At 38.6% G+C, this 26,845-nt stretch overlaps 1 protein-coding gene across 4 annotated transcripts; it reads left to right on the top strand.

Annotated features, from left to right (window-relative positions):
• The first annotated feature begins 13,666 nt into the window (after positions 1-13,666).
• LOC134805986 (uncharacterized) lies at positions 13,667-26,526 on the top strand. 4 transcript variants are annotated; one of them, XM_063779163.1, is made up of 14 exons: positions 13,667-14,020; positions 14,455-15,085; positions 15,265-15,350; positions 15,961-16,117; positions 16,445-16,570; positions 17,448-17,524; positions 17,986-19,156; positions 19,278-19,357; positions 19,518-19,677; positions 21,009-21,145; positions 21,616-22,184; positions 23,730-23,852; positions 25,022-25,129; positions 26,250-26,526. In XM_063779163.1, exons 1-14 carry the CDS (start codon positions 13,880-13,882, stop codon positions 26,332-26,334), a joined length of 3,651 nt encoding a protein of 1,216 aa, XP_063635233.1. In that variant the 5' UTR covers positions 13,667-13,879; the 3' UTR covers positions 26,335-26,526. The 4 variants fall into 4 exon arrangements, with proteins under 4 accessions (XP_063635233.1, XP_063635234.1, XP_063635231.1 ...); XM_063779161.1 differs by having other exon boundaries at positions 13,668-14,020; positions 15,253-15,350; positions 26,250-26,525; XM_063779162.1 differs by having other exon boundaries at positions 13,668-14,020; positions 15,259-15,350; positions 26,250-26,524.
• Positions 26,527-26,845: the final 319 nt, after the last annotated feature.

Here is a 26,845-nt window from a genome sequence, read left to right as displayed (position 1 = left end):
AGAAAATTTTAATTTCGCGCCTTTTTTTACTGACAAGATTTGCTTGACCACCTATAGCTACTTTACATATAAAACGCTCACGCCCCGCTCGCGCGCCACCCGTAAAACGCTCCTGTGTGACGAAGACTTAATTAGGCCCCATTCGCACGACAGCTTAAAAAGCGTTGCGTTAAAACCCGACGTTGGCGCTTTTTTACCGTTTCCAATATTTGTGTTCATATGAACGCTTAAAAATCACTTGTGAGTCGTACTGCCACGTACGCATCTCGGCAAAGCCATACTTTATTTGCTATTACGACGTATTATTTGAATATAGCTTGAATATTTCAGGAATTTGTAAGCAAAAGTTGACATTTTTAAGGTGAAACTAATAATAATCTTGACGATTGACACCAAAAATTGACACTTGACAGCCAACTGACAGCAGCGCCGGCGCTTTTTTAACGGTTGTGAGAACAGATACACGGAGTTCCGTATGCTCTATTCAATTGGACGCCAACGCTCAACGCCGAAAATCGAACAGTGCTCGATAAAAAAGCGCCGCGCTTAAAAACCGCCTTCGTGTGAATACATACATGGTTATCCATTTGCGTCATTCAAACGCTTTTTTAACGCGCGTTGAAAAAGCTGCCGTGCGAACGGGGCCTAACCGAAGTACGCAGGTTTTATGCAGGTGGTTGTGGCACGTGGCACGAGCGGTTTTAAGTAGCTAACACACTATCGCACCGCACCAAGGTCATTGTGGGACGCACCCATAAGTAAGAGGGAGACAGCGATATCTCTTTCTCCCTCTTACTTATGGGTGCGTCCCACAATGACCTTGGTGCGGTGCGATAGTGTGTTAGCTCCTTTACTTAACAATAGACAATAGGATTAGCTCGGGCTCTGTTACAAAACTACGAACTATACAGGGGCTTTAATTAATATCACCATAAATCTAAAATTGGTGATTGAATTGGAGATAGACGCCAATTTCATTTCTGATCAAATCGACCGATTTTATCAGTCCCGTCTGGATACCACTTAAGGCTGGCGTTTGGTTTCCAGGGGGCCCACCGCGAAAACTGTAATTCGCAAATTCTTTAGGTGCCATATCCTCTATGGATGTCGGCTACCACAGTCCGGAACTCTTCTCTATTCGCAGCTTTTCTGCCATGGGGGCTAAAAGTTTCTTTAGATGTAGTTCAGAGTACGCTGGAAACATAGCTGGGCATTAACTCGTTAATCCGTTAATCGTTAATTAACGAAGTTAAGATTTCGAGTAACGGATTAACTTTTAAGTTAACTTTAAAAACCTGTAACGGACTTGTTAACTTCCGTTAACTTTTCTTAAGTCCGTTAATCGTTAATAGGTACCTAAGTACCTACTCACACCAAGGCCGCGCGCTGCCTCAAATATAATCACTAGTATACCTTCGAGTGCTGCTGTGGAACGCCTGTTTTCGGCGGGAAAAGATATTTTTTCTCCAAAACGGGCGTCGCTATAAGACGACAATTTTAATATGCTCATGTTCATGAAGGGGAACATGCACCTTATGGCAGATGCTAGCGAATGATATTTTTATTGGCTATGCCATTATTAATTAGTAGATTAGTCTTTAATAAAAATCAAAATTTATGATTATTTCTCCTAGTTTTATTTCTTATTGCGTATATTTACGATTTCGAGTTAACGATTAACTTTAACTTCCGTTAAAACTTTTGAAAAGTAACGTTTTAACGTTTAACGAAGTTAACTTTTTATTTAACGGATTAACGATTAACGAAGTTAACTTTTTGATTAACGGTGCCCAGCTCTGGCTGGAAAGCCGCTACACCGTTGGTGACCCCGAACTGATATACCATGGTACATGGTACCATATAATTTACCGTTTGCTTCAAACGCGGTGTATATTCGTTCTTTTTGTAGAATAGGTACTTATACATACAGGGTGTCCAGTAATTAATGGACAACCTTCCAACCATCGGCAGGGCACCTTAGGCTGGTCCAGAAAATGCACTTATAGGTCTAGTAAAAGTTTCGTGGTTTTCGAGATAATCACACTTTTATGTCTTTTTTATTAGTTAGCACCATACTTCACTTTAATCACCATCTAGGCCATATTTTTGTTTGTAGAAATGTAAATAGCATGTGTGATACTATTTTAGAATCAGTATTAGATAAACTATTTTTAAGAAAGTTGGGCACTCTGTTCTCCATACATTTTTTTTTTCACCACAAGCGACCAGACTTCTTGAAAATGTTAGAGTACAATTAAATGTAATTTTTTGTAATGTAATCGACAGGGCCGATGGTTAGAAGGTTGTCCATTAATTACTGGACATCCTGTATACTTGAATGGTGATAAGCAATTTGACTGAAATAATTGTATTGTGCTGCTTTTGCGACAATTGTTTCTATTTTTGGCAATGGGAATGCATCCAATTCAGTATAGGGTCATTGTGCTAGTTTTCGTCCGGTGTCAGTTTCCGTCCATTTGACGAAATTTGAATATAAATAAATATAAATAAATAAATAAATAGTGAGTATTATATTCTTTGATCCTTAATACCTAAACAATTTATCTATCTACATAAAAATATATTTCGCAAGTAGCAAATTATAAATAAATGAAATTTATTATTTACTAATCCGTCAAGTGGACGGAAACTGACACCGGACGATAAACTGACGCAATTATAGTCGCACCAATAAAAGTCTGCAGCGGATTTGATAGCCCACGCAGTGTAAGTGTTATGTATAAGTCATAATTTCATAGAAGATTGACGTTTTAAATGACACTTGCACTGCGTGGGCTATCAAAATCGCTGCAGACTTTTTACGGTCTAACTATACCCTATTTGATAATCGTTTGAGAATAATCGATTACCATCCTCTTCTTATGTAGACCTCCACCGGCAATTAGAACTTGTGCCCGCCAGGGAAATACACTGTGTTCGATGATACCGTCTTCGAGTAGTTTAGAGATTTCAGTTTTTATGAAAAGCTCGTCATCGTCACTATGGCGCCTGGACCGGACCGCAATGGGTTTTGTGTAGTGTCCGACCGAAACTACTAAAAAGGGCAGCAAAATTAAGCCTACCAAAAATAAACGAAGTATTAAACACATTGGCTGCCCACCATCCTTCACCTAAAGTGTATCTCCCACGCCCCTTACAAATTTAGTGATCCCAGCATCACTATATTACTGAGGTCAATAAAGAGGTAACGAGCTTTCGATTCCACTGGTGATGCTCATGGGCACACAGAGAAGATTACGTGATCCCAACGGTGATGTTCAATGTCATGGCAGCCAACGTGTTAAAAGATTAGCCTGCCAGGCTTTCCAGTTATATTAGGCTATATTGGTGTGCATATAAGTGAAACAACGACATATGTGCAACGTCTTGTAATATATTGATAATGATAGTAAATATATTTATGGAAGCATAGATTAAGTACATTTAATGTAGGCAATGACTAATGACATTCATATATTTATACAAATTAATAATAAAAATATCATTTAAAGTACATATGGTCCTATTTTCCCGCACTAGTGCGTAAAATAGCACTTTTCGTGCGTATGTCAAAAGTTTAAAGGGCCATGTACTGTAAAACGTTGTACGATACATGTGCGAATAGGTAATTTGCAAATCGTGTGGATTTAAAACACTCCCTTCGGTCGTGTTTTAATTTATCGCCACTCGTTCGAATTTCCTCTTTTCCGCACTTGTATCGTAAATAACTATTCGCCGCCCTAGGCCCCAGGCCCTGTACAGCCGCCTCTTTCAATAGCACTTGAAAGAGGGTTCTATGAGGTTCATGTTGTTCTAACTAAACAGTGATAGTGATACGTTTCAGCACTAGAACATTATATTTTTCACCACACCTACTTGGAAAGGCTTACTTTGCACTTCAAAAACTGATAGCAAAGTTGCATTTTATTCACATGTGAGGCAAAGTAATCAAATGCAAATTTTGAGTTGTTTTCTTATGTTTGCTGGTAGAATTGACTTTTATGATGATTTTGGATGATAAATATTTAATAGGTAACATTAATTTGGATTTGATTTTGTTTGATATTTTACATTTAATATTTGCTTCGGGTTGGTGTGGTGAAAAATTTTGTGTTTCACTCGGGGGCAAATTTTGTTTAACCCTCGCGCTTTGAAACCGTCGCAACGCTCAAGATTCCATTTTTTTAACCACTCGCTACGCTATTGGTTCAATTTTGGAATCTTTCGCTTGCTCGGGTATCAATATTAGCACGAGCGATTGAACAACAACTTTGCCTCCTTGTAAAACAAATAACTATTACTGCGGGGCGGGGGCGCTGCTGCTGGAGGGGGCCTGACAATAGGGCTGTTGACATGAATCGCGAATATATAACATGTTATATGTTTACCATAGCATAATATTAGAATGCTGCAAATTATATTTGCAAGTGTAAATATGCTTAACAAATTATTTAAAAATATTAATAAAAAATTATCATGATAGTATTAAGGTTCAAATCTATGTAACAGCTCATACGAGTTAACATGTTTTGGTAATGTATTTAGGACGATCGACCACCTCAATGTAGACGAGTTGAATCTTAATACTATCACGATACAGGATACGGATTTAAAGGACATTGTTGCTTTAGCACGTGGCTAGGTATAATAGAGGTAGGTACGGGAGCTAAACCGCCCGTAGGTATAAAAGAAATAATGGTTTTTGTTAAAAGCTTAGGGTCTTAGGCGTAAAAATAAGGCATAGGTATATACTATAATAGTAAATGCAAATAATCCAATTAGCTCCAGGATGGTAGTGTAATATGTGGTTCGTATGCGTGCATGTGCCTCCATCAATTGGTTGAACAAGACAGATTCGAACTGTCGACCTCCGTCTGTGGTGATGTGAAGAGCATCAAGCATGCCAAACCGAGAGATCTACCAAAACCAAACCAATCTACTAAAAGTTTGCAAAGCTAACCGTTTCTACTACTGTTTTAACATTGTTCTATAGATAAATTACTTGGCTATCGGTATGGTATTTGCGGATTCCTGAATTCGACGCCACTTTTATTCTACACGTCGTGAAAAATATTGCGGCGTCGATTTTGGCTTCCTTTGTGTGACGTAACACAAAAAAAAAACACATACATTTTCTTCATTTTGTGTTACATTCTTGCATATTTTTGTGAATATTCCATTGTGTTACCTACACTTTTTTGCAATTCACTCGTTTACGGGTTTTACTAGTGCTGCACTCTGGCAACAGAACATTGTATTCTCTATCGCCATAATTTGTGACGTTTTCAACCAAAAGGTTAACATTGTCGGTTGTCGACGAGGCTGATTTCAAATTGAAGCTTTATGGAAATAGCGCCTTATTGACAACAGATAATAAGTACCCCTTTGGTTGAAAATGATACATTTGTCCCTATTCACATAATTTAGCCATAATTATAAACGTATTCATGAAAGCATTTTTCAGCTTTAGATGTGCATATGCAGTCATGCACATCTAAAGCTGGAAAATACAGACTTATAAATCGAAATGTAATAAGTGACTTATGAACATATTCCGATTGATCAAACTTTAATTATTCTATGTGCGGCAATTAGCACTGTACGTAAATACATACCTATTTCGAAAATTTTACCGGCCATATGTAAGTACTTACTGCAACTACAAAACGTTGTGCGAATAGTTAAGGTGGTTCGCTTTCCATACAAAAAACAATTGCGTTATATTAAGTAATTACACACTATTAGGTAATTAATTGTTTTTTAAACTGAAATAAATGTCATATACTAAGAAAAAGTGACCAAGGCCTCCAGTGCCCCAGGCTGGAATCGAACCAGCGTCCTCTGCTATCGCGGCAGGTGCTATAGCAGAGGACGCTGGTTCGATTCCAGCCTGGGGCACTGGAGGCCTTGGTCACTTTTTCTTAGTATATGACATTTATTTCAGTTTATAATTTATATAGTAGTGTTTCTACTTGATAAAAACAAATTAAAATATTTTCTGAAAAATAATTTAATTTGTTCAAATACTTCATAGTAATTGTTTTTTGTATGGAAAGCGAACCACCTTAATTGCCAACGAGAGGCGATAAATTGAAACACGATCTAAGGGAGTTCTACTTTTCGAACATGTATGTTTGGGACTGCTTCTAACTCGACCTAGCAGAGATACTATTTTCTTGCGCATGATTGCCAGAAAACTTCTAGCTTCGCAAAACATGCCAGATGCACTACATCTACGAGGTAAGCCCAACAGCATTCTGAATGCATTGTTATACTGCACTTTTAATGCATTGTAGGCTCGCTTCGTATAGTTAACCCACAGGCCGCTCGAGTAAAAGGAATGGCAATATGATCTAAAGAGCGTTGTACCTTGACATTACTGATATTATTAACATAATAATAATAAAAAAAAATAAAAAATAATAATAAATATTATATGACATTTTTACACAAATTGACTAAGCCCCACGGTAAGCTCAAGAAGGCTTGTGTTGTGGGTACTCAGACAACGATATACATAATATATAAATACTTAAATACATAGAAAACAACCATGACTCAGGAACAAATATCTGTATCATCATACAAATAAATGCCCATACATAAAAGGTTTACATTTGCTCCATGTGAAGCTGTTGGAGGAAAGAAAATTATAACACTCATGAACATTCCTTTTCAATATTTTACTGACAGGTGAATAGGTTCTAAAAATGTAGTACAATTTCCTTTACCTTCGTATTTTCACGGATACGTCCGAACGTCTCATATATGCTACTTGTATTTCAGTCAATACAAACAGTACTGAGGCGAGGTTGACTAAAGTAGCTTTTATACCTAACTATTCGTATCTTCTCCTGCAATTGGCGACTGACACGAAGACGTCAGACGCCCGAGGCGCGCGACGCACGTCCGGCGCCGGCGACTCAGCAGAGACTCATTCTGGCTGCTTGTATCAGCTCCTGAAATTTGAGAATAATTATATTTAAAATATTTGTTTAAAATGATTTTATCAGTGCAACATAAACTTTAATTCACTTTCATAACTTTCCTGGCTTATTTTATATAGGCCCTACATACACAGATGGCGCTAGAAATAGGTACGTAACTTTTATGAAAACCTAAATGTTAAATGTTTTAAAATAATGCCTGCTTATATGACCTTGTATTATCGTAGTTTATATAAACTGATATGTCGTTTTTACAAACACTCAATCAGTGGACTTGTTGTACAAAGTAGCAACAAAGGTCTTTCAAATTCTGAAAGTGTCATTACGGGATTGTCCATATGAGTATGACACCAACGAAACGGCCAAGCCGTACTGTTTGACCAAGATGTTGGCTTTATACTGTTAGAGCTTATAAAGTTAGGAATGACAGAGTAAAAGTCTTGGTACCTACTACGGGATCTGATAACTTTTTAGTGTAAAAGCTTTATGCAACTAGTCTTGGCAACACTTTACATTAAATGTTTTGGTGGGTTGTTCTAACCTCAAAAGTAGTATACTAGAGGTAATTGAGGTAATCTGAAAAAAAACCCGCCAAGTGCGAGTCGGGCTCGCGTTCCATATATATGTATATTACACAATTTTTAACAATCAGTGCCGGATTAAGATATTTTGATGCTTTAAGCATTTCTAGACCATGGTGCCCCCTCTCCCTCGGGTCATCAAGATTACATTGATTTTTTTGGTAAATTGAGAGAAGTTCAATGCCGCATTACAGCTGAGAATGGAAATCAGTCACATCATTTTATCACAAAAATTGACAGTGCCGTAGCAGTAATGTTGCAACAGAGTACCTAATACTGCTGCAGTCGCCACCCGAATGTCACCTTTATCATATCTAAGAAAGTGATTGAAACGCGAGCGAAGCGAGCGTGAAAATTTTTCGATATAAAAACGCAATATGATAGACAGTTGTACATTTTTACTTTTAGTATGGAAATCAGTCACATCATTTTATCACGGAAGTTGACAGTACTGCAGCAGTAACGTTGCAACAGAGTAATGTTGCTGCAGTAGTCATCCGAATGTCACCTTTGTCATACCTTAGAAAGTTATTGAAAAGGCGAGCGAAGCGAGCGCGAAAATTTTTCGATATAAAAAACGCAATTTTACTTTTAGTCCGAACCAGGCCCGAATCCAGGATTTCATACAGAGAAAGGATGGGACAGTTTTCTATCAGCCTAGCTTCGCATAGGGCTCGATATTTAAGGCTCTCAGCGAGGTTGTTTTCATGCATAAAATATGCAAGAAAGTAGAGCTTGGAATTGACCAAGTGAATTGAATTGGCGAAGTGTGAGCAAGGCAGTAGGCCCAGCTGCGAAGAGGAAAGCTTGGATTTGGATCCACGCCCAAGTGTAATTACTTAAGGCAGAAGATCAACTTTGCCGTAAGGCAGAAGGCCTCGCATAAGACCTAACGCCGAACCGCAAAAGAGTGGGTTGAAATCGAATCTATGCATGTAGTCACACCTCTTCTACTGCTACCGATTGTTTCCCAAAGAAATACGCGCCATTATTTTTGCAAACTAGCTTTTGGACAGCTAAAAAAAATCGTGTGGTAAAAACGATGTGTCTGTCCCTAATTTTAAATGAAATCTAACACTTTAAACTCTCGCGTTTTGTACACATATTTAATTACACAAACGGGTCTACCGCGTTTGGTTGGCGTTTGTGGGTTTGTTGGGACGTCAGTCTTTCCGTGACCACAGCTGGTGCAACTCAGCTGAAACGTCGGAATTAAAGGTAAAAAAACAATGAAATTATATCGCGGTAGACCCGTTTGTGTAATTAAATATGTGAGTGAAATATCTTTAAAAAATCCGTAGGGGTCGGATCTAAAACTGTAATTAAGTCCGACTCACGCTTGACTGTACATTTCTAATAGGTTTTCCTGACATCTATAGGTATAGACCTATTTTATGTATTTTTTCACCTCAGCAGCTCGAACAAGGGTACTTTGCTTCTTAAAAACAGTGAGCAAAATGCGATTTTGCTCACTGAGTCATTTTATCTCACTCAGTGAGCAAAATCGCATTTTGCTCACTGAGTGTGTCTTAGTCAGTGAGCAAAATGCGATTTTGCTCACTGAGTGGGACAAAATGACATTCTAGTACCATAGTCAAATGTCATTTCAACATGCGGGGTCTAATACAAGTTCGATATACTTGGGTTCTATTATCTCTGTCCCTCTAGGTATGTTCTCACTGCTTAGGGTGAAAAATTTTGTGTACTACACGAGATCAAAGTTATTTACATCTCGTGCGCTTTTGAATCCCTTACTACGCTCAAGATTCTAAATTAGATTCACTCGCTACGCTCGTGAATCTATTATAGAATCTTTCGCTTGCACGGGACTCAAAATAAGCACTCGAAGAAATATCAAACTTTGATCTCTTGTTGTACAAATAACTATTTTCAAAATTTTAGACCTAGTAGTTTCGGAGATAAAGGGGGGGGGGAATGGTCATTTTTTGTCTATTTTCTTGAATAACTTCTAAACTGTTTATTAGAAAATTATAAAAAAAATATATTTGAGATCCCTACAATAAGCTCTTTCATTTGATATGTAACATGATATAGTTTGAAAAATTTTTTTTTTATTTTTTTCATTTACCCCCCAAAAGTGGTCCCCATGTTTAAAATTAACTTGTTTACGTTACATGTCCATATTTGGGTCACAAACTTACATATGTGTACCAAATTTCAACTTGATTGGTCCAGTAGTTCCGGAGAAAATCGGCTGTGACAGACGGACAGACAGACGCACGAGTGATCCTATAAGGGTTCCGTTTTTTCCTTTTGAGGTACGGAACCCTAAAAAGGACTATAATTATTAAAATCATTTAAATTAATTAAGATAAATGTGTGGAAAACTGTCAGGTAAGACGACAAGCTCTTTCAATCCTTCAACTCTTGCACTTGTACATTCTCTACTTACAGAAGTTTTGTAGAGCAGAATAAGCGAGGCATCCATGTAGAGGTAGTGTAGGGACGCTCGGCAGGAAGCAGGTGGGCTGTCGATCACGTGTTGCGTTCATTCAGCCCAATTCCCTAGAGTTGGAGCTGCAGCTAGGTTACTGTCCCGGCGGCATTAAGTGCCACACCATTCTCCTCGAATCTTCTTGTTTTCCTGCAGAACAGAAGAACATCTTTAAGTTCGTTTTCTTTCAGTGTGTCTTTACCGAATGTATTATATCGCGGTGCCGAATACATGAATTACATGATAAGTTCGCCTTTGTACTAATGATGTGTGTTTTTTCATGTTTTATGTTTCTTTTTGTACAAGGACTATACCAATTTTAATAACAAAACTTCCGTGAGACACAGACATATTAAATATATTAAAAACGGGTCACTCACGTATTTGACAATAATGCCATAAATGAGGGTAGTTTCTCGCCCCCCTTGCCGCCACCGGCGCCTGCGCCGAGTTATCGGGCGCGGAGAGCTGCGGCCCGCAGTCTGCGCCGGTCCGTCACCGTAAACGCAAGCTCCTGATGACACTCCTCGGTACGGAGTGAAACATGTCGAGCGTTTTTCGACTTAAAATACGTGAGTGACCCGTTTTTAATATATATTTAATAAGGACTATACCAAACAAACTTAAGAATATCCACAAATGGCTCAAAAACAAATGAAGGGACCGGATGTGGTGTCTTCTCGTAGGACCTGAACATATACATCTCAAAACCCCTGGGTTACACTGGGAACACAATACGGTATTCCAAGCTGAATGTGTAGGAATAATAGAAGCTTGCAATGCGATAAAAAGACGAGAAGTAAAACAAGAAAATATAGTAATACTGTCAGACAGTAAATCAGTACTGCAAGCACTAGGTAGCTACAAACTTACATCGGAACTCATACTTGAATGTCATCGAGGCCTCACTGAAGTGAGCAAAGAAGGCAACAAAGTAACAGTATAATGGATAAAGGGGCATAGTGGATCAAGAGGAAACGATGCAGCGGATGAACTGGCCAGGAAAGGTTCAGAAACCAGCTAGACCAACATCACAAACAGCTTCACAATAAGTACTGGACTAAAATGAACACCTGTAGGCAGACCAAAGAACAAAACTACAAGCTTACACCAAAATATTACTAAAAACACCCAGACACCAACTACGCAAAATAGTAGGATTAATCACAGGACATAACAGACTAATCCAGCGGTCGGCAACCTTTTAGCAGCCAAGGACCAAATAGTAGTTAACGAAGTTGATGCGGGTCGCACTTTGTTAATATTTATGACTTTATCAGACATTGTCGTTTGTCAATATTACATACAAAATAGCCTAGGAGACTCGCGGGGTGCAAGTGAGAGGTTTGCAGGCTGCTAGTGAAAGGCTCGCGGGCCGCAAGTGAGAGGTTCGCGGGCCGCTTGTTGCCGACCGCTCCACTAATCAAACACCTACATAATATGGGTAAAACAGACAGCCCCATGTGCAGAGTGTGCATGGAAGAAGAAGAAACAGTAAAGCATATTCTCCTACACTGTAGGTAGAAGGTAGAAGTATACAGGAACCAATACCTAGGGACTCCGTGCACATTGAAGGAGGCAGTTAGCAACCTGAAGACACTGCTAGGTGTCATGGAGGAGCTGGGGTGGCTATAGTTCGTTTTTTTTTGCATTAGAAAGAACTTGGAAGAAGGTAAGCAATCTTGACATGTCTTTTAGTTGAAAAACGCTTTTTAAAAATCAATAACTATTACTTATAAGAATAAGAATAAGAATAATTTATTTCTAAAAACTGTTACAAACATAGTTGCCAGGGGCCCCCGTACTAGGTTACACCTGTATTGCGGGGAACCAATTACACTTGTATAACAGAGTTTCGTTATCGTGTGCAGGTCATACTATTAATATAATATCACATAATAACATTAAAACTTACATTTAATACTTAAAACTAAAAATTAACAATTAACATAGTCTAAGGTAAAAATTACAGTGAAGTGACACTTTGCAAAATAGCTTCTGTCTCTGTGTAACTCAGTGATTGAAGCAGCTTATAGGTAGTGTTTTTGGCCTCATTTGCAGTGCTATCTTTTAAATCACAGTGCTTGAGAATGGCGTTGTAAGTTGCTGCCTTTATGTAGTCCCCGAAATGTTTAGCAAATGCAGATGATACTTTAGGTACCGGTAGATTAAATATGCGCTTTTAAGGAGCGAATTGTAACAAGTCAAGTGTTTAGATGATATATGGGTGATCACAACTATTTTATGCAGAAACAGTTGACGAACGGTAAGAAAGCAGAAGAATATAAATGAACATATTAGATTCATAATTGTTACATATTTGCCGTAACTTATTTTTAGACTGTGTTTTTCAATTAAAAGACACATCAAGATTGTTTACCTTATATTTTCTAATGCTAAATAAAACGAACTATAGAGTAGTGCTACCTCGTTTTCACGCAAAATAGGCCAATGGTTGTCAACTTGCGGAAAATGCCCAGTATAACTAACTAACTAAGGGGATCCACCAACATAGGTATGTATCCTTTTGTAGTTTTGCTGAACCTATAAACACAATTTTTTTGCTCTTAAGTAGTAGTTTTTGATGGTGTTTGATCCATTGATCAGTGACCCAGTCTCAGTTTTTCTGATAAACAGCCGTCTTAATGGACTCACCGATATGTTTTGCAGAAACCTGCACCTTGTAGCATACACCTTGTTTTCTCAGTCAATCTCAATATAAATAAATACATTGGGACATTTTTACACAAATTGACTCCCAGTAGCCCCAGAAGTCCCACAGTAAGCTCAAGAAGGCTTGTGTTGTGGGCACCCAGACAACAATATAATTATTCAATATACAAATATCTGTCTCATCAAACAAATAAATTCCCTAACCAGGATTTGAACCCAGAACCATCAGCTTCACAGGCAGGGTCACTAGGCTAGGCACCCACTAGGCCAGACCGGTTGTCAAATATAACCAAGATATTCTTTTGAACAAACTGCCATATCACTGCAACCCAGGAATGTACAGCCCAATAATACGCGTCCACCATGGACGCCAATTATTGGGCTGTACATTCTTGGGTTGAGCATTATTTGGTTGTACATTAGTGGCTCCCCTATCCCGTTCGGTCATTTCACTGCATTTTTCACCCTTCATGCCCTCGGAGTAATTAACAATGGAGCCGCCATTAACAGGCGTTCCCCTCTGTCGAAAATAGGCGGCCAATGGTCAACAACTTGTCAACCATATGTATGGACTGACGTTTATCTGACATGACGTACCTATACATTTGATGTGCCCCTCCCCCGCAAAAAACGGCAGACTATTTTGTACCGAAAATTTTAGACATGGCGTCTCCGTTGGTTATATCCTCTAAGTTCATGCCTGATCCAGTTAAGGCCATAACACACTATCGCACCGCACCGCGACCTTGATGCGTCGCACCCATAAGTGAGAGCGAGGAAGAGATATCTGTTTCTACGGTACGATAGTGTGTTATGACTTTTATATTAGATTCATGCTTGTCAAAAGCCCCCTCCAGACTATGCGCGTGAATCGTGGGCGAAGCCGCGATTCGCGCACGAGTGTGGAGGGGACTAAAGATAATAGTGTCTATGGCACTATTTCTTTTTTTTTTATAATGATGGCAATATTATATTATGCTGTCAAAGTCAAACAAAATTAACGTTTTGTCGTTTTCTGCGTATTCTACACTTTTGTATGTGCAGTAACAATAAAAAGAATTATTGGCAGTGTGCGGAAAAAAAATCTTATTGAATACTTACAGTAACATCTGTAGGTTGCATAGACTTTTATCTAAAAAAGTGGGAAATTTGTGTTAACATTCATTTGTTTTTAGTAGCTTTTGTTGACAGTGTGATAGTTATGTTAGTACTATTCTAAGACCATGGCAGAGGAATCCGACCCAAACCAATCGAACCCAAAAACGTATGAGAACGGATGGATTGTCTGTCGCTCTCAAAAGCGCCCGGGACTATTGTATAACTTTAACACCTTGACAGGTGAAGCGCAGTGGCGAGATCCCGACGTAAGTTATTTTGAACTTTTTTTCTGCATGTATAGCCGAATTCGACACTGGACTTATTTACTTACTAAGATGAAGAGATATGTTGGCTTTAAACAAGTTTATACTAAGGAATCTACTAAAACATCTATTTTTAGTAATTTATACATTCACTTCCACTATTATCAAAGTGTGCTCCACAGTTACCAACGGCCCCAGAACTAGGGGTCCAATGATTAAAATAAATTGCATCTATATTTGTGTCTAACTCTCTTAAAATATTCAATCATTAATGATGTATTCCCATCTATCCCTGCAGGGCACAGGTGGGAATAGGCGCCAAATACAAATCATTCCCGTGCCCGCCTCTTGTATGGCGGTGGACATGTGGGCTGGGCACAGATGGGAATATACCTTCATTAATACATATTTTTTATATTATATTCTTTTATTTTCAGAAAAATGGGCATCTTACTGCCATCATGGATAAAAATAAGGTTCCATTTGACTGTCATGAACCAACTGAGCCTCCAATGGAGCCACAACCTCATAAACAGCCAATAGTCGCACAGGGCAGCCCTGCCCCAAACATTTACAACAAACAGATTATAAATAATCAGTTTCCAGCTAAACCATTTACAATAGCTCCTTTTGCCAATTCAGCTTGTGGCACATATGGAGTGATAGACCCTGGCCAGATAAATACTATAAATGTCCCACCTGTTTGGGTAACAACAACACCAACAGCATCTCAAGTCTTCCTTGGTCACTCAGTAACGTCATTGAACCCGTTACTTACTTATGGTGGCCTAGAAAACATACAATTACAAAACACATCAGTGCCTTTGAGTAATAGATTTCAAGTTTTAAACCGGTTAAACACTGGAAGCCCTATTGGTATGAATTTGCCATATGAAGGTACTATTAATCACGAAAGTTATAGCCACCAACAGCCGCATCAACATTTTAAACCCTGGCATAAAATGAACCATAAAAGACCTGTAAAAAATAATTTAAATAGACATACTGATCTAAGGAGTAAACTGAGTAGCAGAAAAAGGCAGGACCTTAATGCTCATGAAGCTAATGGTAAGATAATTACCAAAATTTTCAATTTTTGTTTATTTCTAAATGTTAAACTTTCAACTCAAAATTAATCACTTTTGCTCATCTTTTATTTAACTCTGTCACAGCTTTTATTTAGAAATGTATTGGGATTACATATTTGGTTAGTTAATAATCTTTGGTCTTTGTAGTTACAGTTGCAGATAAACCTGAAATGAAAAAGGAAGATGCATCAGTTATTGTCACAGAAGATGAACTAAATCCAGATGATAATGATGAATGGTTGGAGGTAAAGTTTTTTGATATTAAGTGCAGTTGGTAAAAATTGCTTTCTCAAACATTATTTTTACAGAGAAGCTCTATTTTTTGGGCTGAAAATAGTCCTTAATGTTGACCCGAAGGCTCAAGGCCTAACCTTGTCCAAACAAATCCTTTCTATACACCCCAGGCCAAAAGTAAGGAACCAAGCAAGGAAACGAGCAACAACAATAAATAACTGATTTTTATGCAACGAATTTTTATATAGTCAAACAAAATAGTAAAAATGATAATAGCACATTTTAAAAGTAAAAGTAAATAACTCAAATTTTGGTTATGAAATTGCCAAGAAAAAATAATTCAGCCCATATACGTCCCACTGCTGGGCACAGGCCTCCTCTCACTCGCGAAAGGGCTTGGGCTACAAAAAAATAAAAAGGGTGTTATGTAACTTTTTCTAAATTTCCATTACATTAATTTACTTTTATATGCGCATATTGTAAAAAACCTTACCCCAGATGAATGGCGAATCAAGGACAATAATAGAAACATGAAATATTAAAGAAAAGAGTGTTGTTTCCATATATTTGACCTGAGATGTATTTATATACAAGTATTATAATAACAATTCATTTCATAAGGCACATACTGATGGTGAAGGAAGAGAGTTGAACATGGACATTGAGTGCTTTTGGGAGTTGGCTGACAGTAGCACAAGTCGCGACTGCTGTTATATTATACCCACCACAAGGGTTCTGCTCAACAACATGCGATTCTTGACCAGTCTTGTGATATCAGGTTAGTAAGTAACCTACAATTATAAAAGAGGTATGCAGTTCTCATGATTAAGGCCCACTTAACATATATAGGCAGGTAACGCAAATTGCGCGCGGCAAACGATCGAGGCGCTTGAGGATGCCGAAATACCAACCTCACATGCCTGGTGCTAATAGTTATGATGATGATGACACTGGTGCTTCTGTAATTCAGATTCAGATTAACGTTTTGATTAAAAGTAACTTTTCATTCAAATTAATTTGGGGTGAGATATCTAGTACTGGCCGTATGGCGAATAATACAAAAGAAAAGACCGTTCATTTTTTAACGGATACCATGTGACTGTAGACGATCGTATCCGGCTGTTGACGCCGCGCGACGTGGTGCGTACGCTGCGTTGCGCTGCATTCTCGAGCAACGATCGCTTGGCAGACTACGCGAGTCGCGCCAGGACGTTCGCCATTCGCCAGATGAGTAAGTAACATAACTGTGCCTGTTGATCTTCGTCTCCGGCTGTTGACACCGCGCGACGTGGTACGCACTGCGCACCTTGCGTAGCGCGGCCTTCTCCAGCAACGATCGCTTGGCGGACTACGCGAGTCGCGCCAGGACGTTCGCCATTCGCCAGATGAGTAAGTAACATAACTGTGCCTGTTGATCTTCGTCTCCGGCTGTTGACACCGCGCGACGTGGTACGCACTGCGCACCCTACGTAGAGTGCGTAGCACGGCCTTCTCCAGCAACGGTCGCTTGACCGACTACGCGAGTCCCGCCAGGACGTGCGCCATTCGCCAGATGAGTAACATAACTGTCCCTGTTGTTCTTCGTCTCCGGCTGTTGACACCGCTCGACGTGGTACGCACTGCGTAGAGTGCGTAACACGGCCTTCTCCAGGTGCGTAACACGGCCTTCTCCAGCAATGATCGTTTGGCGGACTACGCGAGTCGCGCCAGGACGTTCGCCATTCGCCAGATGAGTAAGTAACATAAATGTGCCTGTAGATCTTCGTCTCCGGCTGTTGACACCGCGCGACGTGGTACGCACTGCGCACCCTGCATAGCGCGGCCTTCTCCAGCAACGGTCGCTTGGCCGACTACGCGAGCTGCGCGAGGTCGTGCGCCATTCGACAGATGAGTAAGTTATATGTCTGTGACTGCACACTCGTCTTCGCGTAAGTCACACAGTTTTTCCCCCTTCAAGATTTTTTTGGTATTTTTTGTGCATCAAACTTTAACCATTAGGTAAATGTTCATAACTTTTAGTGAACGAGATATAAGATGGAAGAATAATATACCTGCTAAAGTAATAACATTTGCTACTTGTATAAATCTTGAAAATTTACGGTTTGCAGGGAAAATTCCTGACAATTTAAAGGACAGACCCAATGTTAAATCCTGTTTGGAATTAATTGCTCCCAATATACACGTGGTAAGTACATAAATAAAACCGTGAAAACTAACCCCCTAATTTAATAAACTTTACAAGTTTCAATTAGTTATAGGTATTAAGTTTATCCTTCGAGCAACACCGGGAAGAGAGTCGAAATTCGCACAATTTCCAAGCTATTTCTAATCCAAGTTTGCGCCATTGCAAGAGGTGTGCAGCCTTAGGACATACATTTTTCCTTGGATTGCCAAATCACTCGATGTAGAAGGAACCCACCATCAATTACAATGGCAGTAGGTACCAGCCAGGTTTGGTGGATCAGACATTGGTAGTCCCCATTTTAAACTACAAACAAGCCAGTAGAACTGTTGGGACTCGTACAATGATAATAATCCTTTTGTTTAGTCCATGTTACACCTTTTGTGAATTTCATCATGTTACCGGTATTACATTTGATCTCATCTGATGTGCGAACATAACCTATTTAATGATTTGGATTTTAGGTCCGTCTTGTTGACGAAAAGGATATGCTGAATCAAGAATCTATCAATGATGGTACAATTACAGTTACTGAACTAAAGCGGTATTTAACACGAACTTCAACTCCGAAATTAACACCTGTCCGCAAAATGCATACTATCTGCGAACAAATTAAAATAATAGTACCAAATGCCGAGGTTCAATCTGAGAGTTCACCACAAGTAGCGGAACCCCAAATCCAAATACAAGAGAGCTTAGAGGGCCCTAGTATATGCAATGCGACTACGAACTCAACCACCCTAGAATCCCCAAGACTTGACACTGAAAAAACTGGACAGAAAGAGATAGAAATCCAAACTGATCTGCCGCCAGAAAAACGAACTGCAAACGCGTGTGTACAGACAGATTTTAATTTTATATCACCTTCATTTGAGATAAACGCAAATAAAAATAAAACCAGCGAAGCGGCGAATGCCGTAAATTATTTGTGTGATAAGCAAACAAATTTTAATTTCACGTCATCAGAAAGAGGGCACAATGAAATTAAAACCAGTTCTATAGAAGATACAGCAGAGGCTTCCAATGATAATAAAGCAGCAGCACCACGAAAAATCAGACTAAAAAGGCTGCAACATTCAAATGTTAGCAGCAACACAGAGGAGAAAAAAGCTTTCAAATGGCGCAGGAGAAGGAATACCCAGCAAGCAACGGTGGTCGAACACGAACAGGGTTATCCAAGCAACAGCGGAACATCTTCCACCAGCCACGTAATCCAAAATGATGACTCCGTGGATAACTCCAAGTTAAGCGACGCCAGTGTTGCAGAGGCGATGGTCGATGAATCGTCCACATCGGGTGTCATTTCTAATTCCATTGATTCCGACAGGCAACCAATCCAAAATGAATTGAACACGGACCCAAGCATTGTAGTTTATGAGGTTACAAGCGATTATATGACAGATCGTCTTATCTTGAGGAGCGATGAGTGGATGTCACGGTTCGTGCAAATAATGGAAGAAGTTCTTTCTCAAGTGCTTCTATTTGACCCGCCTTTTGTTGACGCGACTTTGCCTCCGCCGTGGACTTTCTACGAGGCAACGGTATGCGTTAAACGGAAATTTACAAACGAAACAAAAATCGTCTATGCTTCCGATAAATTGGCTATATTCCTTTTGAAAATAAACGATGATAGAGGTGAGTCGGTAAAAATGCTATCTTATAATCTATATTTATAAATTGTTGGAATTATGTTAGATGTGGTGTTTGTTGGTTATTATAAATATAAATAATGGTTTTTTTTTTCTGTATGCTTCAGGAAACTTAGTGACAAAATTAAGCCCTACGGATTTCATGAAAATGTACACCTTTGGCATAAATTTAGTCAACACACTGCAGGTACGTAAAACTTTTCTAAAATCTGAAGCAATTGTATCGTTTAACTATTGATACAGATCGAAATGCATTCATGCTCAGAAGAGATTCTAACCAGATTTTTTGATATCTTAATTTATCCTTGTATTAATTGTCCATTTATGTAATCCGTATATTTTTGTAGTCGGTGTTGAAAGATTGTGAAGATGTGCATATAGCATCTCAGAATTTATCTCAACTGCTAAGCGACATTCGGGAGCCCGATTTAGACGAGTCCTATGATATGGAAACATTCAATTACGAGGAGCCAAACCACTCGCCCAATTTCAGCGAAGCGGTGACAGGTAACCATTATTAAATAATTATACAAAGAAAATTTAACAAACCGAGAATTGAAACACAGACATCTAAACACAGACAAGACATCCTCCAGACCGAGCATAGTAGCTCTACCCCCTCTGCCACAAATACGGTAGTTTTACTCCATTTTCGAGTCGAAAGTGTCTTTGTGTGACGTCCGTGTCTTTGATCGGACCAATCACGGCATGGGACCTCGCTCACCTCGTCCCCCGCACCCCCGTATTTTTGGCAGCATCAGTTTCATGAAATAATTGCTCTAAACTCCGTCTAGAGGATTCCTAGTCTTTGCATCTAAATTACCACCCATTAACTTGGACTATAACTTCCCGAGTCCCAGAGGCCCTTATTCCAAAATCTTATTTTAACTTTTAGTACCATCGCCCACACTGCTAAACTGACAGTTCGTAAACCTTAGGGGCTGTCCATAAATTACGTCATCGTTTTTTGACGATTTTTGACCCCCCCCCCCCTACAATCATCCAAAAATCATGCTTCAAATGACCCCGTTTCCTCCTACGTCGTGCTACCGTCATCCGATGTCCGGACCCCCCCCCCCCCCCCTAATTTGAAATGACGTAATTTATGAATAGCCCCTTATTACAAAAGGCATAAGGTCCACTTATGGACAGTTAATAGAGTGTTGCTGTTACATAGACAAGGTTCCAAATTCAAAGAAACAAAATTAAAGTTTCTGGGACCTAGGAGAATAGGATTCATTTGAAATGTAAATCCCCTTTTCCTTATTGTAACCGTTGCACGAGTTCAGTCAGCATCAAAAATATCGGATCAGACTACGCGGTATAATAACTTAACACACATAGACAAGTCATATGTAGAACACTTAGGTTGTGAGAAATACTTTAGAACGTAAACGATAGTGTCCCCATTTGGAAAGTATTCCATGGTGGTAGATACTTTTGGCGCGTTGCACTACCAACTACTGATGCTGACTGTACGTGTACTACTTGCTGGATGTTGATAATATACTTAAGTATATATTACTTAGTACTTAAGTACGTGATACGAATGGACGAGGCCAGAGTACCCAAACGTCTTCTAGAAGGCCGACCGGAGGGCCGCAGAGGTAAAGGCGAGCCCAAGCTCAGATGGTTGGACGGCGTATACCAGGACATCAGGACCTTAGGAGTGAAAAGTTGGAGAAGGAAGGCCACAAATAGATCGGACTCGAGAGACTTGCTTGACCAGGCGAGGCCCACCCGCGGCTGAATTGCCTCAAATGATGATTATGAATATATTATTATAAATTGTTTTCCATATAATAACACTTTGTTTTATAACTCATTTTTTTATACAGATATGTCGACAATAATCTCAGGCTTCCCACCTATGCCAGCCACCAACAACTGTCCTGAAAACAAAGAGAAAAGCCAGTCGTGCAACAACTCTCCGGCAAGATATAGTCTAAGATCCAGTCACTCACACTCACAGCAGGTTTGTCAATGCACCTTTTTGCTTAATCAACCTAAAAAGTAGAGATGCAATTTACACAGTATATTTATTGTTTTGTATGGATAGGTAGTAAGTAAAAGGTACTTTTTTGCCAGCTCCCTTAAATAGGTACGATTTTTGTACCAACTTTTTGTCCATCCACGAAATCGAACAATATCCTCAAATTGTAATACGGACTGAATCATGTTATATTTCTAATGTAATCAACGTACGTATACTATACATAGGTATAGATCGAATCACATCACCACACGCATGGAACTGTTATATGTAAGAGATCGTACGCATCGCTTTTAAATTACCGGGGACGTGGACATCGTTCGATTATTGACCACTTTCTTCGCATCAAATGGCTAAGTTGCTCTACTGGAAATTCAATAAACATGTTAAAGGAAAAAAAAATAGATTTTTTTTCCTTTAATTCCAACTTTTATATGATTTTATTTTTTCAGAAGAAGAAAGAGGAGGAAGTACAGACACAGACTAATGCTGTGTGCAATGAAAACAAAAAATATACTTTGTTTTCTAGTCTTGGACTGCAAAAAAGGGAGATCAAGGTTGATAGTGGTATTACTAAGACTATTTCTAATGATCCCAAAGACCAACAACTCAAACCACCTTCACCATTAACACTAACACCTGAAGCTTCCGAGAATGCCCAAGACGCAAAACCAAAGATTGTTAGAAATTTTAACATATGTCCCGAATTTGAGAAAAGATTAAATGGCGAAATCTGTAGTAATGCTACTGACAATAATGATTCCGTCGAAGTTGATTATGTAGCTGAGAATTATATGCAAGAAAACATGCATTTTGCAGAAGACGTTGATTTAGCAGAGTACGATTTTACCAATAATGAAATTTATTATTATGACGGTGCCATGTCTGAGACGACGAAAATGGATGTTGACCTGAACTATAAATGTAGACAACCGCCCAATGCTGATTACAAATTGAAACAGGTTGTTAGGAGAGTAACGTACAAATACCGCAGGTGGTTAATAGATTTGCAAACATTCTGGTAAGTATTTCTTAACCCTTGTAATAAAGTTACACCTTTACATAACTATAAAGCATCGGTTATTTACAATAAAGTGTACCACAGAATGTATAGTATTATAGATAGTAATTTTTCTCAAAAATGGACGGCAAAGTCGACTTTGCCGTTTAAAAAATAGGTCGCGAAGCGCGTAGTTTATGGTCAGTCAAAAATTAAAAAGTTAAAAACATTGCAGTCTCGATTTTGGCAGAGCTGGGCACCGTTAATCAAAAAGTTAACTTCGTTAATCCGTTAAATAAAAAGTTAACTTCGTTAAACGTTAAAACGTTACTTTTCAAAAGTTTTAACGGAAGTTAAAGTTAATCGTTAATCGTTAACTCGAAATCGTAAATATACGCAATAAGAAATAAAACTAGAAGAAATAATCATAAATTTTGATTTTTATTACTAATCTACTAATTAACATGGTAATCATTACTAATTAATAATAGCATAGCCAATAAAAATATCATTTGCTAGCATATGCCATAAGGTGCATGTTCCCCTTCATGAACATGAGATATTAAAATTGTCGTCTGATAGCGACGCCCGTTTTGGAGAAAAAATATCTTTTCCCGCCGAAAACAGGCGTTCCACAGCAGCATTCGAAGGTATACTAGTGTTATATTTGAGCCAGCGCGCGGCCTTGGGGTGAGTAGGTACTTAGGTATTAACGATTAACGGACTTAAGAAAAGTTAACGGAAGTTAACAAGTCCGTTACAGGTTTTTAAAGTTAACTTAAAAGTTAATCCGTTACTCGAAAACTTAACTTCGTTAATTAACGATTAACGGATTAACGAGTTAATGCCCAGCTATGGATTTTGGGACTGCAATGTTGCATACAAATTCCATTATTTGTCGAGTTCCAAACTTTTTAAACGTTGAAATGGCCATATCAAATGAAGGCACAGGCCCATTAAACAGCCAAACAGATGATTAGTACCGCGACTATTTAGCTATCTCAAATAGGTTGGCGTATTTTCGGCAGAAAAATACACTTCTATTTTTTTATTAAAAAAATAAAAAGGCGGCAAAGCTAATTTTTTCAATTGTTTCTACTTTTTTCTGTTAAAATATATACGTAAGAACGTTGCTTTTGTAAAATATTTCTATGATATTTATATTTCTTGCACCATTTTTGAGAAAAGCATTATATATGACTCGGCTGGAAGGCTACTTGCTGGCTTCGGATTCAATTAAACGGACTCCCAAGGTCGTCCGTTTAAAACGAATCCTCAGCCTGCAAGTAGCCATTTCCGAGCCTCGACAATAATGTACTATTATAGGGATATCGCTCCTAGATACCACCAATTTGTTCCCAGTGGTAATAACCGAGAAAAAAAATCCTAGTACCACCAACTCGCTTTGGTGGTACCTAGCAGGAAAATAAGAATAATCTCAGGTATATTTATTAGTATTTAACAGTTTTAGCACTATTTAACTTGGGAATAACCCATTTTATCTTGTATATAGACTTCATTTTAGCCTCACTTGTAAATGAAAATTCACATGTGTGTTTATTTCAGCGAGGCTACAAATGCAACCATAAAAAGTCCAGATAACCAGCAACAGGAGTACCAAACCAACGTGAAGAAGAAGATCACTAAAGTCGGCGAACACGCGAACAGTGTGTGTCGCCGTTTGAAATGGTACGTAACATTATTACATTAATATCTGGGAGACCGAGCTTTGCTCGGAAAATATATATAAATTCAAAAATGCGTGTTTTCTCAGAGATAACACCTAGCTAGATCGATTTTTCGCCCCCGAAAACCCCCATATAGCAAATTTCATCGAAATCGTTAGAGCCGTTTCCGAGATCCTCAAGATATATAACTAAATATATTATACAAGAATTGCTTGTTTAAAGGTATTAGATATTACATTATTAGATTAAACATACCACAAGCAATGAAATAATAAAGATTGATAAGATGAAACAAATGTAAAAACCATGGACAAAATTAAAACGATATCATTGTGTGAGTTGAAATCTATCTAAGAAGCATCTCGCTAGACAACTCTTTTAATAAAAAAGTACTTACTCATCTCTGTCCTTCCGTTCGTAGCTCCCCACAATGCCACAGGCAGACATACCTAGACACACGCTTAATTTATGACACCCTTTATCCGTCGGGGGTTATCTTTGTAAATACATCTTAAGTGATTTCTAGAGTGATTTTGTTAAGTCTGACCATCCTTGAGGGGTCAGTACCTATATTGATCATAATGAACAAATTATACCATGGACCCAACCGCGAAAAAAATTGCTGTCTCATACGTTTCAGCGAATCACAATACACATATGTAGTCAGTATTTTCTATGAGATTTTTTCGCGATTTCGGGTTTGGCTTCATAGTTAATTTTGTTCAGTTGGTATGAGCTATATATTCACCCCTCAGAGAAATAAACGTGTGTATTTTGACTGAAAGAAATAATAATCTTAATTTTTAAAATATATTATCTCTACACCTTATAAAACTAAGTCCCCCGCCGCGTCTGTCTATTTGTATGTTCGTGGTAAACTCAAAAACTACTAAACGGATTTTCATGCGGTTTTCACCTATCAATAGAGGGATTCTTGAGGAAGGTTTAGGTGTATAATTTGTTAAGGTTTACCCGTGCGAAGCCGGGCCGGGTCGCTAGTTGTATAATTTGTATACTACTTTTAAGGTGTTAATTTATCTATCAAATTTATTTAGAATAGATTTTTATTTTTTTCTTTTTTCAATGCTAATCTGACTGAATTATTATAAGTTTATAAGTACATATTGGCTTACTTACAAAACAACTGTGTATATATTATTTTGTCTACAGCATATTAAACCGCGATCCCAGCGTAACGAGTAACAAATTCCGCGATATGTTGAAGAGTTACGGAATCATTGATTTTAATATGAACGACACTCAAATGGCTGAATATCGGTAAGTAAAATAAATTTGTAAATAGTGGTGAGAAAAATAGTATGAGCAACGCTAACCTGAGTGCCTACCGCGAACCACGTTCGAAGTGTTGCCTCCCTGTCAAACTTACGTACAAATTTACTAGTGCGACAGAGAGGCAACACGTCGAACGTGGTTCCCGGTAGGCCCCCTGGCGCGGATGCATGCGAACGATTTTACCTACAATGGCACCCCCGCGTGTGTGCGCCCGCTCCGAGCATCCGCGACAGCTAGCGGACGCCCTAATATGTAAAGTCTAACCCCCTTATTCATAAACGCGCTACAAACCTCGATTAGCTAATCATCGTTTGTCTTTTTGACTCATGTATTTGTAAGAAAGGGATAAAACATAATTTGACTAAATCAGGCTCGTGAAGTTTTATGAATAAGGGGGTAAGGGCATTTGATGAACTGATCATGGTTAAAATCACAGCCCTAAGACAAATCGTCGGGTGACTAGCAAAAGTCACTAAGTACCACCACAAGTTCATAGCCATAGTGAACCATATTAGTACTAAAAGAAGGTCGATTTTTGTTTAATTTTTTTTTGTAATTAGTGACTTTTGCTTGTCACCTGACGAAATAGGGTAATTCGTCCATTACTGGCCATTGTATAATAACTGGCCACATTATACAAAAAAATAATTCAATTATGAATTGATTTTAGTATAAGGTGGCTAGTTATTGAAGGGCGGCCAGTTATTGAAACCTTATATTAAAATTAATTCTGTTTATAGGTGAATAGAATTCATCTTTAGTATAAGGTGGCCAGTTATTAACCAGTGGCCAGTAATTGACGATTTACCATATAGGTATGTGCTTCGAATTTTCGTGCGAGATCGCTATTTTATATGGCCACGATCGGCTGTCAAACTCGAGGAAAGATTATTTATTAAATTTACATCTCTTCTACCATCAATAACTCTGCGGCTAACCTAAAACCAGCCTCCCTACCCCATCTCCAATAATTAGCCCTTTTAACTTTATTTTAAGACAACAGTGCCCTATGACACGGCCCAGGTGCCCAGTGCACAATTAAGGTACTAGGTCCAATCATGGAGTAGTTTACTGTACCATAATTTTTCCTCGTTTTCGTTTTCAGAAAGTTAATTGAGAACTATCTGGAACTGGCGGAACGACTATTAACATGTGTGACGCGACTTGCCGAGGCTGTAAAGGTGAAATGACGGCATTTACATTGTTTACTGTAGGTCCAGCGCTGATCAATCGGCTTGTAGACAAGAAACAATTTTTTTTATTAGTACTGTGTTAAAGAGATAGGTGCTATTTGCGACTAGAGGGCCAGTACAGTGTTGTTACCCTAGTCCAAGGAGCAAGTCATGTGCATGTGTATATTGCTTGTAGAATAATGTGTACAGTCAGCAGCAGAAGTTGCTAAGCGGGCGAGGTGTACAAAACGATCTTGACACGACTTTATTGTTAAGAGAATAAGAGCGCGTGAAGGTAATTTTGAACACCTTGCCCGCTTAGCAATTTCTGCTGCTGACTGTACCACGGAAACTTTTGATGTACTTGGAGTGAAATATTCTGATACTGATCTGTACGCATAGGCGTAGCGTTAAAAAATGGATGTATTTTACACCCGCTTGTAAAGTTATGTAGGTAGTATTTTATCCTACAAATTTTATTTTTGTTAAAACTTTTAAATATATTAAAGTATAATGTGATTCTTAATTG

The sequence above is a fragment of the Cydia splendana genome, chromosome 2, assembly GCF_910591565.1.
Source record: "Cydia splendana chromosome 2, ilCydSple1.2, whole genome shotgun sequence".
Classification (NCBI taxonomy): Eukaryota; Metazoa; Arthropoda; class Insecta; order Lepidoptera; family Tortricidae; genus Cydia; species Cydia splendana.
The sequence above is the reverse complement of the archived record's forward strand: the minus strand, read 5'-3'. Positions and strand labels throughout refer to the sequence as shown.